Source organism: Psammomys obesus, unplaced genomic scaffold (assembly GCF_907164565.1).
Source record: "Psammomys obesus unplaced genomic scaffold, mPsaObe1.curated_primary_1811, whole genome shotgun sequence".
NCBI classification, from domain to species: domain Eukaryota; kingdom Metazoa; phylum Chordata; class Mammalia; order Rodentia; family Muridae; genus Psammomys; species Psammomys obesus.
Window position 1 is genome coordinate 6,653,398 of NW_026585587.1, and position 19,417 is coordinate 6,672,814.

Consider the following 19,417-nt stretch of genomic DNA (forward strand, 5'->3'; position numbering starts at 1 on the left):
GGGAAGGGAAGAAAAGAAAAGGAAAAGAGAAAAAAAATAATGACTAGGAAAGCTCAGCTGTCTGGGAAATCTCCCTGAGACACCAGCGGGTTGCAATGCTAACAAGGGCAGAGAAAAGATGTTAGGGCTCCCTGGAGACTCCTGGCTCTACATGAGCTTTCTCGGAGCACCAAGAACCTTCCAACACTCCACTGTCAAATGACATAACTGAAAGAGATCATGGTTTGTCTGTGTTCACAGAATAAGGCAGAGACTTCAGATTGTCTCATGTTGAAGATGGAGTCTGGGTTTCTCGAAAGGCACTTTGGATGATGGGTAGAGAAGTCGGGTAGAGCGCAGCAGGAGGGCAGATGGGCAGCATTGTCAGCTAGTGTCTCCGGTGACTTGGGGGCCGGCAAAGTTATGACTGTCGTGATGACTGAGAGTCTCCGACTGTATTAGTTTGAGGACATTCCTGGTTTGTGAAACAAGAAATAAAGGGAGATTTTTGAGGCATTTTATTTGAAAATTTAGATTCTGATAATCAGACAAGGGACAAAGAGAAAGAGAAAATGAGTCAGTCCAAAACAGTAAAGCTGATCACAGTCCTCCTTATGTGAGACGTTTATGGCACCTAGGGATAAAGAGGCCGGCATATTTATTGATGAAACATGTGGCAAGAGAATTAACACACCATAGAAAAAAATATCGAAAGAAGGACGACTGACAGCATACTTCCGTGTTTACCAACAAAATTAACCATGTAGTTGCTGGAAATTTCTCCCTGTGAGATTCCCAACAATGTATTGCAGTTATTTAATTCTAACTTTGTGTGTGTGTGTTACTCCATTTTCAAACAAGCAACATTTACTGCCATTTAATTAGCTGGACACTTGCCGAACATACACTCTGGAAGCATTTTGTGAAGAGCAGTTACAGCAAGCCGCCCACGCAGTGGCACAACTTGAGGAGATCAAGAGCAAAGCAATTGCAAAGATAAAGAGTACACTCTTGAAGGTAACTCTGAAAGTTTGCCTGTCTTGTTGGAATGTACTGAGAGATTATTCCAAATTGTATTCCTGAAAAAAAAAATACTGTAAATGGACAGTAGCAAGTCAAAAGTGGTTAATTAACCAACCAACTGGTATTCTATTTACTGTAAATTTTTCTAGGCATGATGCAGCATGCAAAGAAACGTGTATGTACAAATTTGTAGATTATACCTACGAGTGCATGGGTTATAAATATCTCTAACTTCAAAGTGCTTCCTAAATAGCCTGAGCTGACATATAAAGGGAACCTGATTAGTTACAAAGTTCTTAGTGTGCATAAGATAAAGAGCTCAGGAGAAACTTGTAGATGCAATGGAGCTTCAGGGAGGATTTCTTAAAGGGAACTCACTAATGCAGTGAACCGGGTTTGCAGAGCATTCTTACCCTGTGTGGCCAACGCTCCCTCTGCGTCAGCACATGGAGCCGTTCCACTCCACCTGCATTCCTGTCTGACTCCCAAGCTGGTCTGCTTCTGAGATTCTGAACTCCATTGGCTTCAGAACACATAAAGATCCTTCTTGTCAGGTGTTTAAAAACAGTGTAAATAGGAGGTAAAATACAAGTTGATGATAAAATTTAGTTTTTCTATACTATCCAGGCTAATTACAGTACTATAGACCACAGACCACCTGTGTTAACATAGGGAAATGCCATGCTTCCCAACTGCTTTATGAATTATAGGTTGCAGAAAAAAAAGATGTTAAAGAATACTTTGAGGAAGACCCATGTGATGTTGACACAATGCATTTCAAGCTGCCCCAGTATCGGTGTTTATTAGAAACCAATTTCAAGTTTTTACGGCTGATCGACTACCTGTTTCAAGAGCTCATTCGCCAGCTCATGAACTCTGCAGTCAACCAACTTTTGGAATACTTCATTGGTTCTTCTGGGATGCCATTTTCAAAGGAAAAGTTAAATGAGGGTCTCATGAAGTAAGTAATTAGTCCCTTTCTTACTAATAAAGGGAAGTTATATGTTGTGATATATTACTATTTATGGAGAAAACATCCAAGAATTAAAGTTAGGTTTTGAAAATCTTCCCTGTAACAGATAATTTAGACTCTGCAATTCTTATTATCAGTAATAACTTAAAATGTCCATGAATTGAAGAAAAGTCCCTATTTTTTCTTTGAATCCTGAGTAGATCGTGTTCCTGTATAAAATGCAAAATGCTCAATGAGATTTGAATTGCAGATAAAACAAAAAACAATCTTTGCATATAAGTATGTCCCACGTACCTCTATTAAATTTTATTTGGTGCCGATCTGAAATTCAAATTTCTGTTTGTTAATCTGACGGTGCAGGTTTATGGTATCTTTTAAGAGATGTAAGACCAGTTCTGGAAGGGCCACAGTTTTATTGGGATTTGAAGCAATTCCAAGAAGTATCTACTAAATGTTTTCTCCAGCTAAAAAAGCAGTTGGAAAGTGTTTTGATGTGCTATTCAAAACAAAGCTCTGTTGATGATTAAGTTGTGAAACAAGGAATATAAAATGAAATTATGCCTGAACTATCAAAATCTAGCAAAGTTTTCATGATCCTGACTAGAAAACTGACAATATCAATTTATGAAATTTTGAAGACAGTGAATGACAGGAGCCTGTTTTGCTTCTTTGCTTAATATCAAATCCAAAAGTCTAATAACTGGTTTTAGTCAGCAGCAGGACTTAAGAAAAAGCTGCTTAGGGACAATGTTATAATTCTTGTCTGAATTTCTCTCTCACTCCATCTCCTCCTTCTCTTCCCTCCCTTTTCTTCTCTATCTCCTTCTGTCCCCGCCCCCTGTCCCCGCCCCCACCCTATGTCGGTATAGTAAACATAGTTTTCATTAAAGAGAGAAATTGCTAAGGCTAAGTCATCTTGTAAAAGAATAAAAATGAAAAAAAATCATCTTATTTACTCATTTAGGTTTTTTAAGATAGGGTTTCCCTGTGTAGCCTTGGCTATTCTGGACTTGCTCTGTAGATCAGGCTGACCTCAAACTCACAGTGACCACTTGCCTCTGCCTCCCTGAGTGCTGGGATTAAAGGCGTGTGCCGCCACGCCCAGCTCCTTTTTATTGCTTACATCCATGCCTTACCCTGTTATTTCCACAGACATTCCTACAGAGTTTCTCGTTGTTATAATTTTAGTGTATTGTGCTCAAAGCACATGGTCTGAGAGGGATGGGTAGGCTCCAGCTCAGGTGAGTCTACCTTTGTGGATCAGACTAATAGGGTCTAATGTGTCTGTCTTCAGTCATGCGGGTTGGCCTAACAAGGTTCAAACACATTCTTTAATTTCTGTACATATAAGGTGGAGATAGTAACAGTGCCTATATCACCATATTGAGAATAAACATAGAATAAGTGCCGGGGACATGGTACCTACCATCATTGAATCTGTATTTGTCTGCGTTTTAACAATATCGATTTCTATTTCTGAAATCACTAATGATGTTGAACATTGTTTCATGTGCTTGTTGGCTATTTGTTTCCCTTGGGGAGAGATATGTTCAAATTTACCTTTCACTTTTTATTTTATTTATTTTTTTATTTTATTATTATTTTTTTTTTGGTTTTTATTTTTTTTGGTTTCTAACTTTTTTTTTTACTATTAATTACACTTTATTCACTTTGTATCCCCCCATAAGCCCCTCCCTCCTCCCCTCCCGATCCCACCCTCTCTGCCCCTTCCTCATGCATGCCCCTCCCCAAGTCTACTGATAGGGGAGGTCCTCTTCTCCTTCCTTCTGATCTTAGTCTATCAGATCACCTCAGGAGGGGCTGTATTGTCATCTTCTGTGGCCTGGTAAGGCTGCTCCCCCCTCAGGAGGAGGTGATCAAAGAGCAGGCCAATCAGATTATATCAGAGGCAGTCCCTCTTCCCATTACTATGTAACCCACTTGGACACTGAACTATCATGTGCTACATCTCTGCAGAGGTTCAAGGTTATCTCCATGAATAGTCCTTGGTTGGAGTATGAGTCTCTGGGAAGTTCCCTGTGTTCAAGTTTTCTGGTTCTGTTGCTCTCTTTGTGTGGTTCCCGTCCTCTCCAGCTCTTACTATTTCCCACTTCTTATATAAGATTTCATGCACTCTGCCTAACAGTTGGCCGTAAGTCTCAGCGTCTGCTCTGATTGTCTGCAGGGCAGAGGCTTTCAGAGGCCCTCTTAAAAGCAGGTCATCTGCCTTCTACTACTGGGCTGTAAGAGTTCTACATACGTATTTTGGATTCCAGGCATCATCTTTTCATTTTCTTCATGGTATTCTTTTTATTTTTGTTTTGTTTTATTTTGTTTTTTTGAGACAGGATTTCTCTGTTTAGCCTTGGCTGTCCTGGACTCCTTTTGTAGACCAGGCTGGCCTCAGACCCAAAGAGATTCGCCTGCCTTTGCCTCCCTGAGTGCTGGGATTACAGGCTTTCACCACCGTGTCCGGCTCTTCATGGTATTCTTTAGAGCACAAGAGTTTTCCATTTTAATTGGGATATGGTGATACATACCTGAACTCTCAGCACTCCAAAGGCTATTACAGGAGGATAGCTGTCAAAGCCAGCCAAGGCTGCAGAGTGAATTTCAGGCTAGCCTGCAGGGAGTGAGACCCCAGGAGAAAGAGAAAAAGAAGAGGCAAGGTAGGAGGAAAGAAGGGAAACGAGGGGAAGATGGAAGAACATTAATTAGTGTGAAATCTACTTGGATTTCCCCCTTTGATTGTGCCTTAGGTATAAATCAGAAAGCATTGCCTAATCGAAGGTCAACCATTTGTAACTTTAGCTTTTGAGCCAAATTTTTTCATAGATTGCAAATTAACTTTATATGTAGTATGACAGGGGTATAAGATCATCAATATATGATCATCCAATTGTCCCAAGATTATTGCTAAAAAGAAAAATATTTGTTTCTTTCTTGGATTCTTTTGGCAGTTGACAGTCTAGCTAACCATAAGCATGTGAATTTGTTTCTCAACTTCTCTGGATGTCTATCTTTATGTCAGTATCGTACTGTCCTGATGAGTCTGCTTTGTATTGGGAAATCATTACTCTTCCAACCTTGCTCTTTTCTTTTCTCAACATTGTTTTGACCAATGTATATGAACTTGCCAGTTTCTGAAAAAAAAAAAAAAAAAAAAAACCCTGAAATTTTTATAGGAATTTCATTGACTCCATCAGGAATGTTTTTGCATTTTTTTCCTTTTAAATTTTGTAAGTATATCATTTCCCCCTTCTCTTTCCTCCCTTCAGGCTCTCTCATGCACACCCTTGCTTTCTCTCAGATTCCTGGCTGCTTCTTCTTTAACTTTTTTTTCTGGTGTGTTCATGTGTAGCTAAACACATAAATGTAGCCTCAGTTCAGGAAGTGTCGCCTGTGTGTATATGAGCTCAGGGCTGACCACACAAACAATTGGGAGAAGACCAAAGGAAAGGCCATTTCTTCATCTGAGTGTGCCCCAGTGCCCTTGATTCTTTGTCCAGGGTTGAGGCCCTGAGAGCTTGTCTCCTTCCATGTTAACATTGTCCATTGACGTTCTCACTCTGTCTTGTTTAGGTAGTCATCCAGATGAGACTTCATAGGCATGGCCCATCTCTCTCATAGATTGTGAGGAGACACAATCTGACAGCAAATTGCCTGTTCCTTTGGCTCTTAAGATTTTTCTACTCTCTTGCCCACAATGATCCCTGAGCCTTAGGTGCCAGAATTGTGTTGTAGATGTATCAGTTGGTCTGGGCACTACACATTTTCTTGTTCTCTGAATTTTACTTCGTTATGGTTTTCCGTAATGGTCTCTGTCTGTTTCTAAATTTCTTTGTCTGTTTCTCTGTCTGTTTCAAGTTTCTTTGATGGGTGATAACTACATCCTGTGTCCAAAATGCACACTGTCTTCAGCAGTAGGGATTTATCTTTAGCTTCTACCTGTGGGAGTCAACTAAGGGCAAACCACAGTCTAATAGTTTCAAGAGTCTCTTAGACAACCCCAACCAACAACCCAAAAGGGGACTTCTTATGACTAATGTTGGGATTTTTGTTACATGTTCTGTGAATCTTAGAGGGAGTCTTGTCATAAAAGAATAGAAATTTTTATTTAAACTATGTATATGTATACACAGACATAGGTACTATTTTAGGTAGATAATTAATAATATAATGCCTTATGACTTTTTTCAGACATCCCTATTGTTATTTTACCCTCATTCTTATGTTTTTATTCCCCCCCCCTCTTTAATTAGTTCCCACATTTTCCCCATTTCACTTTTCAAATCGCCTTTACCTTGTTATTGCCTTCTCCATTGCTCCTCTCCCACACCATGATCCCCCTTTGCTTTCCTGGTTTCACAGTTGCTCTAGCTATACACACACATCTAAACACTTGGAGCTGGGAACAAAAAAGGAAGGAGATCGTGCAATATTTGGTTTGTATTTGGATCCAAGTTACTCACTTACTATATCATTTATTCCATCCATGAAATTTCATGATTTTATTTTTCTTTACAGCTAAATAATATTCCATAGGCATATGTATTACATTTGCATATTCCATTTGTTGAAGTATATTTATTTAGGTTGTTTCCATTTCCTAGCTATTGTCAATGGAACAACTATGAATATGGATGAGCAAGTATCTGTGGAGTAGAATGTTGAATCCTTTGGGCATTTGCTGAAGAATTGTATAGCTGGATCATATGGTAGCTTCACTTTTAGGTTTCTGAGAATTTTCCACACTGATTTCCAGAGTGGTTGGACCAGTTTGCAATCCTGCCGAGAGTCAATGAGGGTTCCCTCTCTCCCACATCCTCTCTAGCATTTGTTGCCAGTTGTTTTGTTGAGTTTTGCCACTCTAACTGGGGTAAGATGAAATCTCAAAGTTGTTTTGATTTATGTTTTCCTAATTGCTAGAAACAATGAACATTTATAAAATGTTTCTTTGTAGTAATAATTTTGGAATTTTGGTTTCTTTAAAAAAATAGAAACATTATAAGAATATATTCTTGTTTTAATGACAGGTGTGGAGATGTGCTGCCACTGCACAGCAGCTGGCTATGATTTGCCTCGTGCTCTAGCAGAGGTGTGGTTTTGCCAGCCAGACGGTTTCTGTGAATGTATGTCATTTTGAATTCTGGGGACTTTTCAAAGAGTTTATAAATGCTAGAACCCTGAGAGACATGGAGGGGCAGGGGAGTTCCTTGCTTGCTGTTGGTCACAGCTTTTTAAGTAGTCATGCTCAAAGAAGAAATTTGCCCTAAGAAACTCAATGCCCCAAATCAGCAGGAAGTAGTCTAATGATAACGTCACCCCCTTTCTGACCCCTGGCTTTATTCAGAGACCTCTTTCCTTTACTCACCATCATTTTTTTTCCCTCTCATATCTAGTGTTAGGGGTTTAAAGGGAAGAAGAAAGGAGGTGGGGAAGGGTGGAAGAAAGAAGAACCCAGAAAGTAGTAAATGCCAGGTACATTTCTTAGCCATTTTTCTTTCTTTCTTTCTTTCTTTTTTTTTTTTTTTTTTTTTTGAGAATTCTCTTTTGAGATTTCAAGGCATTTTTTTTAATTTTAATTTTTATTATTTACAATTTATTCACTCTGTATCCCCCCTGTAGCTCCCTTCCTTCTCCCCTCCCAATCCCACCTTCCCTTCCCCTTCTCCACCCATTCCCCTCCTCCAGTCCACTGATAGGCGAGGTCTTCCTCCCCTTCCTTCTGATCCTAGTCTATCAGGTCTCATCAGGAGTGGCTGCATTGTCTTCCTCTGTGTCCGGGTAAGGCTGCTTCTCCCTCAGGGGAGGTGATCAAAGAGCAGGCCAATCAGTTCATGTCAGAGACAGTCCCTGTTCCCATTACTATGGAACCCACTTAGACACTGAACTGCCATGGGTTACATCTGTGCAGGGGTTCTAGGTTATCTCCATGAATGGTCCTTGGTTGGAGTATCAGTCTCAGAAAAGATCCCTGTGCCTAGATTTTTTGGTTCTGTTGCTCTCCTTGTGGAGTTCCTGTTCCCTCCAGGTCTTTCTGTCTTCCCCCTCTTTCATAAGATTCCCTGCACTCTGTCCAAAGTTTGGCTATGAATCTCCGCATATGTTTTGATACCCTGCAGGGTAGAGCCTTTCAAAGGCCTTCTGTGGCAGGCTCCTATCCTGTTCCCTGTTTTCTCCCTCTTCTGATGTCCATCCTCTTTGCCTTTCTGAATGGGGATTGAACATCTTAGCCAGAGTCATCCTTCTTGATTAGTTTCTTTAGGTGTACAGATTTTAGTATGTTTATCCTATATTATATGTCTAATATCCACTTATGAGTGAGTATATACCCTGTGTCTTTCTGCTTCTGGGATACCTCACTCAGGATGATCTTTTCCAGTTCCTACCATTTTCCTGCAAATTTCATAATTTCTCAAGGCAATTTTTAAATAGTTCATCTATTTGTATTTGTTTGTTTTGCTTTAGGAACTATTAAAAAAAAAAAAAAAGAATGGCAGTAAAACAAGTCATCACCAGACACAGACCAACCAAGAGGCTAGTTTTAAAGGTGTGCTGTAGGACCACAAGGGACTTCATCACTCCCCCACTACACTCTTAGCCTGTGGATAACATGGCTGCCTCCATTGACTTGGCATCTGCACCCACAAACCACAGGTGGCTTAATCTTGCAAGGCCTCAGTTTAAGGACCAACACATATACACGCAGATCATTCTTTATGGCTAGTACACTTGGCCAATGAAGATCCACATATGGCCTCAAGTCAAGGTCCATGGCAGAGTTCTTTCACTGACTGTATGTGAAATGGGTTTCATACCTTGAAAACATGGCCACTTGAGCACAAACCAGTTTTACCTTAGTCATGATTAGTGTACAGGCCATCCCACTCCTTTACATGCAGCTGACAGTAGCGGGCTGGTGACAGAACAGCATGGACTTACTACTGCCACCTTTATCACCCATCAAATGAGTTAGCTAATTACCACTAAGTTTACATATTAAGGAAATTATAGATCGACAGCTGCAAAAACACAGCAAAAAGCCAGAAGTTTGCCCCTTTTCTGCTTCAGTCTCTTTGTTTGTTATAAGTCTCTTTGGATTGTTGATCTTTTCTTCCTCTAATTTTGATGGTTTGGCTAAACAGAAATTTGTCCATTTCTTTTTATAAGTTTTAATTTTTTTTCTCTTAAAATATTTTGAATTTTCTCTGTGTCTGTGTCATGTTTCCATACTTATTTCTCATTCTGTTAATTTGGGCTGTCCTCTCTTTGTTTTGGTTAGTTAGGCTAAGAGTCTATCAATCTCATTTATCTTCTCAAAGAATCAGCTCTTAAATTTGTTGATTCTTTGTTTTTATTAAATTTGGCTCTGCTTCTTATTATTTATTGCTATCTAGTTGGTTTGGGTTTGATTTGTTTGTGTTCTTCCAAAGTTTTGAGTTGAATCATTAAGTAGGTCATTTGTTTGTGCTTTCTGATTATTTTTAATGTAGGCACTTAAAGCTATAAATTTTCTCAATGGAGGACATTTTCACTTAATATAGTCTAGATAATAAAATGTGAGACTCTTAAAATATTTTATTTTTCCAATACCTTTGCTTGGGATTTAGTCAGAACCATTTTGCATTTTTCCACTTAAAAGTGATAGGTTCTCTTGACCTGTAAGAGGAGACTCCTGAGAAAAGGAATTTATTGCTCAGAGGATCCCATTAGTTGTTAGTATTCAATATTATCTCTTTCTGTGTAGTCACTCCTTTTTATTTTTATTTATTTTTTTCTCACTTTGAGAAAAGCTTCCACTATGTACTACAAGGTTTATTTGAACTCACTGTATAACCAACCTGGTCTCAAACTTTTGTGGTCCTCCTGCACCATGCCCTAAGTTGTTGGTATGTACCATCAGGACCACCACCTTTATCTTTGTATTCATCAAGGCTTCCTGAAAGTGCCTCTCTCTGTGTATTTTCTGCATTCCCTCGGGCCTTCAATATTGAATAATGTCTGGGGTCTGCTTCCTCATGCCCTCCTCCCATCCATCCTCAGTATTTGAATCTCTTTCTTTTGTTTTTGTTTGTTTGTGGTGTGTGTGTGTGTGTGTGTGTGTGTGTGTGTGTGTGTGTGTGTGTAGGATCTTTAGATAGAATCAGACATTTCAGGAAGTACTTGTCTCTTATTTCCCATCAGACTCCTCAACTTCCAAGTGTTGGAATTACTTTTTTCTGTTTAAGAGTTTCCAGTCTTTCTGACTGCAGTAGCTCAAGTCCTTTTCCCCATGAGCAGAGCGTGGTTTATCGTCGAGCACACGTGGGGATGAATGGAGCTCTGGCTGCGATACACAGAGCCCCCACTGATGGATCTCCCCTGTAACACCCTGTGCTTCCCTAGCTCAGACTCCGTGCCTCGATGTTCTCCAGTCTGTTTCTCTTCCTGCTGAAGTAAGGTGCATTATTATGAGGTTGAAAATGTGTAACGGGAAAGAAAGGTGTCATCTGAAGAGTGCTGTCCGTGGCATTACGTACTTTCACAGCGTTGTGCAGTCATTGCCGTCCACCTTCAGAACCTTTCTCCAGACTGAGGCTTCACATCCATTATCGAAAACTCCACATTACCCCCACCCCTTCTAAGAATTTATTCATTCTAGGTACCCTGCAAATCTGGAATCACAGATACTGCTCTTTTTAACTGACATATTTAACTTATAATATCTTTAAGGTCCCTCCATGTTGAAGCATATATCAGAATTTCATTCTCTTTCACGGCTAAATAATGCTGTTATCTGCTGGTGGCACACTATATTTCTCCACTGGCCTGTTGGGGGTCTCCCTGTGGACTCTGTCAGAATGCAGCTGTGCACATTGGTTTGGAACATCTGCTTTCGGGCTTTGATGTGTATATTTAGATTTTCCGAATCATATAATTGCACGTTTAACATTTTAAGGAACTTTTCTGTAGTTCCCACAGCCATATCTATCAATTTAGGCTGCAGCAGGGATGTACCGGGTTCTAATATCAACGTGAGTCCAGTCCAGGAAGTACGAGGTGATCTCTTGTGATTTCGATTTGGTTTCCTAATTATCTGTGATTTTAAGCATCTTTTATTATATATATATATAATCTTCCACTTGTACCAATCCGGAGAGAGGTCTAGTCAAGCTGTCTCCTTTCCCTGTTTGTCTGTGTGTGTGTGTTTGGGTGTGGATGTGGAGGGGTGTGTGAGTGCTGGTGTACATGTGCAGGGCACCTATATGTGGAGGTCAGAGGGCAACCTTGGATGTTTGTCCTCAGGTGCCTTGTACTTTTTTATGTGACACGAGTTCTTTTATTGGCCTGGAATCTCAATCACCCAGGGATTTGTTTGAGTCTCCCTCCTTTCTCGCCATCACTGAGCATAGAGATGTGTTACAGTCATGCTGGCTTTTCATGTGGGTTCTGGTCATTTTTTATTTTTTTTTTTCATTTATTTATTCATTTCTTTACAGCCTGATCCAGCTCCTTCCCTCCCCTCCCTGGTCCCACCCTCACACCCCTCTCCCTCCACCCCTCCTTTCCATTTTCTCAGAGAAGGGGAGGCCCTAAGAGGTATCAACCTACCCAGGTCCCTCAAGTCCTAGCAGGGCTAAGTGCATCCTCTTCCACTCGGGCCTCACAAGGCAGCCCCTATTTTTAACTTATTCATTTGTTTGTTCTTTCTTTCCATCCTTTCTTCCTTCTTTCCTTCCTTCCTTCTTCCTTCCTTCTTCCTTCCTTCCTTCTATTTCTCCTTTTCTTCCTTTCTTTCCTCTTAATTGCTAAGTTATATGAATTCTTTATATTTTTTCATATTAAATAGAAAAATATATGATTTCAAAAATAAAATTTTCTCCCATTTCTTATTCTAGAGCAAGGAAGATCCTATCTAGAATGATGTCAAGTAGTGAAGAACTCATTAATTCTAGCTTAACTGCTCTTTCTATTCAAAAGTCAGAACAAAAACTAGACACTGATATTAATAAGGTAATATGTGCCTTAAAAACATTAACATTAACACAAATTTTGATATAAGATGGATAGCAAGTTTCCTAATTAAAAATTCAATTAGATTGTTTGCTATATACACACATACTCACATACAAACATCCACGCGCACACACACACACCTTCTCCCACTGTAAAAAGCTGTAATTGTGCCTATCCAAATTTCCCACTGATAATTAATTTCACATTTTATTTATTTACTTTTTGACGTGTAGATATAGTTACAGTTTATAATCCTGCTTAAACTTTATTATCGCACACTAACTGTCTGTAATGTTTTGCTCTTGTCTTGTGGACGTATTTGCCAAGTCAGATATTAGGTAGAGGTAAAGTAAAGAAAACTCTGAAGAAAACATACGCACCAATATTTGAGGTAAACCTCTGTTTGAGAGTTCCCGGCGACGGTGCCTCTTCTGAGGACATTGAAGAGAACAGTCAGAGCATGGAGCAGCACCGCGATGAGTCTGTGGTGTATGAGGATCTGGAACTGTCAGAATACAGAAAGAGAACCTCTACTGACAGCCTGCTCATGAAATACAGTCAGCCCAGCCAGTTTGGCATGCTCCTCAAGCAAATCCTATCAGGTAGGGAGGGCGGCGACAGGCAGTGTGCCCACGGCTGGCAATAATTAGATGGGGGAAGCCTTGACATTTACACCTTGTTAGTTTATATGGTATCGTGTTCTTACACGGTAAGGTGAGCAACAATAGAACACGAGCCACGTGCTGTCGGTGGCACATGTGAGTGATGGTACCGGTTTCCCTTGGAGCCCCTGGGTTCTACCTTGTCAGGATGAGCAGCTCCTGGAATGGTTCCAAAAGTGCAGACGCTTGAGTGGGGGTGCCACTCGGTGGTAGGGGGTTCGCCTGGCAGGTGTGAGGCCCCGATTGATCACCCAGATTCACCAAAAGGGAAAAGAGCACAGTCTGCTCCTCCACCCAGACCTTCTTTCTCAGCGTCAGAGTCTAGGGTCCACTGTTGGAATGCTGGTTTCAGCCAGTCTCTATGATTGACTCTCAGGATATTTAGAAAATACTAATATATATTAAGTTGTCTAGCATTTCAAAATGTTAATCAACTTTTACTCTCTCATTCTTTCAATGAATTGTAGAAGACTCAGGGCTCCACCTTGATTCTGTGTATGAACACACTGGTGATAAGTAAGTACGAGCCAGCTCCTCATTAAGTAGCTGTATTTTGTTTGACACTGCATTCGCTTGAATATACTCTTATTTATTGTTTTTGCTCAGATTTTCTGAATTTCCAACAAACCTCTTTCTGCAACCCAACAGACTGGACTTTTCAGAACAATTCCAAAATGTGATAGCAACTATAGAAAAATACATAAGTAAGTATTTGGAAGGCTAATATCTTCTTTGGCAATCTTCTAAAAATTTATGTATGCTCTTAGTCAGGGATATATATGGCAGATATAAATAAGAGATCTTGAATTTCGGTGATTAAGATCAAGCAATATTAATTTAGAATTATTTGAAGGTGAGTGTGTCTGTGTGTATGTATGGTGTTAGAGTTTTCTAAAGGGTGAGAACTTATAGAATGAGTTCTATATACATATACACATACACACATATACACAAGTACACATATATGTATATATACACATACATATATGTTGTCTGATTAATCCAGTGATGGTTATCTTCAGATGGAAAGGCCTAGAATTCAGCAGTTGTTCGTCCAAGAAACTGGATGTCTCAATAGTCTCAGCCAGCTGCTGGAGTCCTGTGGAGGCCCGAGGAAGCTGCTGGTTTTCAGGCTGTGTTGGAAGCAGGTTCTGATACCAGTGAAGAAATGTTTCCGCAACAGGATAGGTGAGCTTGCCAGCCAGAGTGAGGGCAAGCGGGCAAAAAGCAAAAGCTTCCTCCTTTAATGTTCTTTTACGTGGGCTGCCAGCAGGAGGTGTGACCCAGATTTAGGGTGAGTCTTCCCAGCTCAAATGATCTAATCAAGGAAATCTAAAATCACAGGATTCCGTATAGAATACACGGAATATTATATACGGGTATTCAAGCTGACACCAAGATTAGGTTTCACACATATAAAGAGAATGCATAAACAGGCCTGAACTATAAGGCTAGTTGGGTGGAGACATGTCCAGTAATGCCCTGAGGGGAAGAACTAGTCTTATTGTATTCTTTTCCTGCCCACTAGAGATAAAGTTGCTAGGCAGCTGGCCCATCCCCCTAGGGAGGGACACCAGATCATTAATGGTTTGGGGACCTTCCTATAGCCAGTCAATTCAAAATGCAACATCCCTTTTGCATTTCGACCAATAGATGCTTTCTAGGCAGGAATAGCCCCTGCTTTGGGCATGCTGGGAGGGACCAGAATCTTTAAATGACCCAACTATAACCTGAGCAGGAGGCTCTCAGCTCTCACCGCTTCGGTGGTTTTGGTGGTGCGGGGTGTGAGCCAAAGCTGCAGCTTGTAATAATTTGTAATAAAAAGATCCTCATGTGTTTTGCAACGAGAGAGAGAGAGAGAGGGAGAGAAGCATAAAACATAAGAATTGGGAAAGCAACTCAGGCTTGAGTCATTTTAATTTTATGCCATAGCATTACAAAGATGTTGTTTTTAGCTTAAATAAATTTTAAATGATTTTTTTTAGCTCTATGTATATAATCTGAGAATATATGACAGTGACTACCTTGGCCAAAGAATTTATACATTTCTTATAAAAAGTTTTAGGAAAAAAATTAAGCTGGTGAGACGCTTAGCAACTCGGTTGTCACGTGACAGTTTGCTGAGTTCGGCCGACTGTAGACCTGCCTTACTACCCTCTAGCTTTGAGCACTTCACATTTGTTTCCACCCAGAAATTTATCACCTGCAATTAACTACTTATCTATAGAAATAACAGACTTGCATGACTCTCTCCTGATTCTTCTTGAATTTAGTGTGGGGAGATGAATTATAGAGAAGTAGCTCCTCAATCAGTCTCAGTGTAAATAGATTCCTTTGCCACTTAGATTTTCTTTCTTTATTTATTTTTCTTTATCTTTCTTTCTTTCATTTTTAGATTTCTTTTTCTTAGGTTAAAATATCTGATCACTTCCATGTCTTTTTTCCCTCAGTATAAAATGTTTTTGTCATGTGATTTTTTTTTAATTTTTCATTAAAAAATAACTTGAGACTTCCGTGAAAGTCATAAGCATAGTAGAACATTATTGTTTGCCCTTTATATGCTCTTTCTTCCCAGGCTGTGGTCATGAAAACTACATAAGCAATAGTGTAATGGTGCTAATGAAGTGAAAGAATTAATGTGGACTCTGCGCTGTCTCATTGATGTCCATTTCCTCTTCCAGGAACCAGAGTCACACATTGCAGTTAGCGACCCTTGAATCTTCCAATATATGGAGATTTTTCTTGAGTTTTGTGACTTTAAGGTTTTTTTTTTTTTTAATGTACTAGTTACCCGATATAGTGTACATCAGTTCTGGTTGTTAGCTGTTGTCCTGTGATGTGTCTGAGGTGATACATTTTAGGGACAGATGTTGTAGCCTTCTCTCCCTGTCTCGGTTCAGTAGCACCTGAGGTCGCACATCTTGTTACTAGTAGTGCTAATCGGATGCTTTTGACTGAGATAGTCCTGGGGAAGCTTGGAAGAGATTACAAATAATCATGTTTCTGCTGTAAGACGTGTCCATTAGCTTTAGCATTTGTCAGTGGAAAATCCTGCCCCAGTCAACTGTGACAACAGCAGTTTCTGTTCCTCTAATTCCTCACACATTTGTCACCAGGGATTCTTCTATAAGGAACAGTTGTCCCCCTTTCTGTTTTTAAATTATTATTGTTCATAAATACAGACTTACACATCTACAGTATAGGTTAATTGTATTGAATTCTTAGATTATATTTTCAGTATAGCAGTATACTTTATATACTTACTTGCTGTGCATGAAGCTTTCTGAGTTTTCCTAACCTTTGCCAGTGTTGTATTGTCGGCCTTTAAAAAGTTCCCTCATTCATTTCAATAAGGAGGCAGTAATACCGCATCTTGGTAATTTCTGTTTCACTAGGAATTGATAAATGGTTGTGTTTCCTTTGAGTTCTCTGTCTGTTTTGTCAAATGCTTAAAGAGCTTTGATGAGATTCTACTTGCAGCTGTGTGTGAGAAGTCTTGTGAGTGTTCTACTCAAATTTGTTATTTGCTCTAACAGTTGTAAGCATTTCTGTCTTTTGCCTTAGCTTCTCATTATCTTTACTAGAGCTGAGTCACCTAATTTTATAAACTCCAACACATCAGTTGGTTTCTACCATGCCTTATGCTTTTGGGTTTTTGTGGGGTTTTTTGTTGTTGTTGTTGTTGTTTTTATCTAGGATTTTCTTAATTTAGGGTCACACTATTTTCTCCTGGAAAAATACAGAGTTCAACTCTGTTTTAGATGTAGGCTTCATCTTGAGATGACTTGTGTAAGCTATAAAGTATATGTCAGAGTTTCTTTTCTTGGTTGGGGGTGAAGGGAGGGGTCCACAGACATCTAAACTGTCAATTCCTTCCCAGTAGAAGCTTGTGTTTGTCACTGTGGAGTCTCCACATGGAGACAGGATTCTCAGGTTCTATTTCTAGCATGGATCCTCCTACCACAGCAACTCATTTGTGACAGTCCCTTCTGTTTATAATGTTAAATGTAATGTAAACATTTAACATTATGCTCCGTATATGCCTATAAATCCTCCACCAATACTGAATGATGTCTGCTTATTGCTATTCAGCATCAGTTTTTAACAGGCCCAGATAATGTGACTAATTTTAAAGCATTGCTTCCGAGAGACTTCTGGAAATCCTAACTTTTCAATCCTGTGTTCCAGCCACAATTATTCCTCTTCACCAAGATCCTCGCCTGTTTACCTTTATTAGTTTGGTTTCAGTTCTGGATTTATCTACTCAGAGAGAAAGTGTAATCAAATATAAGAAGCACACCCGATGGCCGGATTACCATATCCTTTTTGAAACAGATAATGACTACCAAAACAACGTAAGTCTCAAGGTAGCATTCCTAGAAATGGTTGGTAAGGGTGCAGAGCCCCACTGCGATTATTACATGAACCTGATGTATTGAAAACTTGATGGCAATGGGAGAATCATCTTAGTTTATTTCTACATTTGTCTTCCCCATGGTCTCTGATCTCAACTTACCATAGACACTGTAGAAATGAGTTTTCCTCCCTGTCATTCTTTTATAACATTGGATTGCCAGTATGTTGGCTTGCCATTCACCAGCCTTTCCTTTTTGTCCAATTTCAAAGTAGAATATAATTATCTCAGCTTGTGTCTGGATTCTGCCTTATCCAGATGAACTGTGTCTTAAGAATTAAGATGATGTTATAAACACGTAGGACTGGTTTGCTCTGATCCTATATTAAGAGCAGATACTTTAAAATAGGGCACCAAGCCATGAAATAGATGGTTGGTTTCTTTAAAACATAGTTTAGAATAACATCTTGATTACAAAGTGAAATATCTGAGCAAGCTTTGCATAAAGTCAAGTGTTATCTACATTTATTTGTCTTGTTTCCAACTTATTTCAACATTTAATTCCAGCTCTAAACAGAATGAGTTGTACAAAGACTGTCATTCAACAGAAACTATCATCTTGCTGAATTGTACATTTCCACTCTTATGAAAAAATTTTTTGAATAATGTTTCACTCCCAGATTGAATGTGCTGACTATTGTAATGTTTTCATTCACAGATTGTGAGTCTGCTGGCTGTTATTGGTAATTCAATGGGCCTGGTTAGCGATTACAGCCACAAGTTTCTAAAATTTTGTCACATGGTAGAAAAAGCCAAAGTCATGATTATGAGATTGCCATTTATGGGGAACTTAACAGCAGCTGAGTTTAAAAGTATAATACAGAAGTTCAGAAGCTACCTGGAACAGATAGTGACTATGGCTATTGAGAAGCGCCTGGGAATCTTTTGCGTGAAAAGTTTGGATTATCAATTAGCATGCTTACCATATGTTGATAACGTCATGCAAATGAGCTACGACCTGATACGATCTTCAATCGAGGGAAAAAACACACATCTATTTGAAGTAAGTCTTTAATTTTTCCTTTCATAAGATTTCAGATCAGATTGTAACTATAAGATATACAGTCAGAACATACACATAAGTATCATCCCCAGAAAGTTTCAAAGTGCTGTGATTACATTTGCTTTTGTTTTCGATCTTTTTGTGTGTGAGCATTCATGTATGTGCGTGTGACACATATGTGTGCTATAACGTGTATGTGTGGAAGTCAAAAGACGACTTGAGGTGTTAGGGCTCGCCTTCCCCCTTGTTTGAGATCGAGTCTCTTGTTTGTCTAGCATAATGCAGGCTCGAGGCACTTGCTCTGACCCTAGGAGCACACATGTGTGCTACTGTGTCTGGTCTTGCATAGTTGATGGAGATCCAGACTTTGGTCCTCCTGCTTGCATGGTAAGTGCCGTACCCAGCTCAGTCATCTCCCCAACACTTGTAGTTTTTGTTAAATATCACTTTTGTGGGAACGTCGTGTGATCACATTGAAGGCTGCGTCCCGTGTCACTTTCCATCTACTGTTTTGTCTTTGTGACATCCATCACTATCTGACATTATTTTAGATATTTGTTTATCGTGCCCTCAGTTAGGACCCTAAGACCCGCTATGCTGTGGAGCAGCTGCAATAAATTTTGGAATGAATACTCGTGGTTTGTAGTATGTAGTCTGGCTGTCTTTAGGGGCAGTTCTCTTATGGGGCAAATGTCTAAGCCCACAAGCATTTGAAGCTTCTGAGGAAAACTGTGACTATATGAACATTTGGGAGCACCTTAAATTGAAGTTTCTGGGACAAACATGGATCATGGTAGGCTAGTCATTGTCTGTACCAAACATCCTCAGTAGCACCTTACTTAAGGATTACAATTTATGTTAACAGTTACCATTTTCTCTTCATTTGCCAGACTACTAATACTTCTTAAACCTAAAGTTACATGCTAGTCATTGACTATGCCTCTGAAATATAATGGTGTGAAGATAGCATCATTCTTGAACATACAGAGGCTAATATAATGTAAAATCTTATCAGAAGTAGCTAAAAGCTACTGTGTGGACCAGGCATAATTCTCAAGAAAAATGTTAATTGCCAAAGGAGGAAGTACTGTGGGTGTGAAAGCACTGGAAGGACACTGCAGGCAAATGTTAGTTTAGATTTATTTACATATGATCAGGGGCTGGAGAGATGGCTCAGAGGTTAAGAGCACTGCCTGCCCTTCCAGAGGTCCTGAGTTCAATTCCCAGCAACCACTTGGTGGCTCACAACCATCCATAATGGAATGTGGTGCCCTCTTCTGGCCTGCAGTGTACATGCAGGCAGAACATTGTAAACATGATAGATAGATAGATAGATAGATAGATAGATAGATAGATAGATAGAT

The 19,417-nt window shown here is 39.6% G+C and overlaps 1 protein-coding gene across 1 annotated transcript in view; it reads left to right on the forward strand.

Annotated features, from left to right (window-relative positions):
* Dnah14 (dynein axonemal heavy chain 14) overlaps positions 1-19,417 on the forward strand; it is a 248,159-nt gene that overhangs the window by 54,405 nt on the left and 174,337 nt on the right. The window contains 7 exon segments of the mRNA XM_055609680.1: positions 865-996; positions 1,713-1,963; positions 11,857-11,971; positions 12,306-12,585; positions 13,194-13,340; positions 16,825-16,991; positions 17,709-18,053. Coding sequence (XP_055465655.1) covers positions 865-996; positions 1,713-1,963; positions 11,857-11,971; positions 12,306-12,585; positions 13,194-13,340; positions 16,825-16,991; positions 17,709-18,053 — 1,437 coding nt within the window.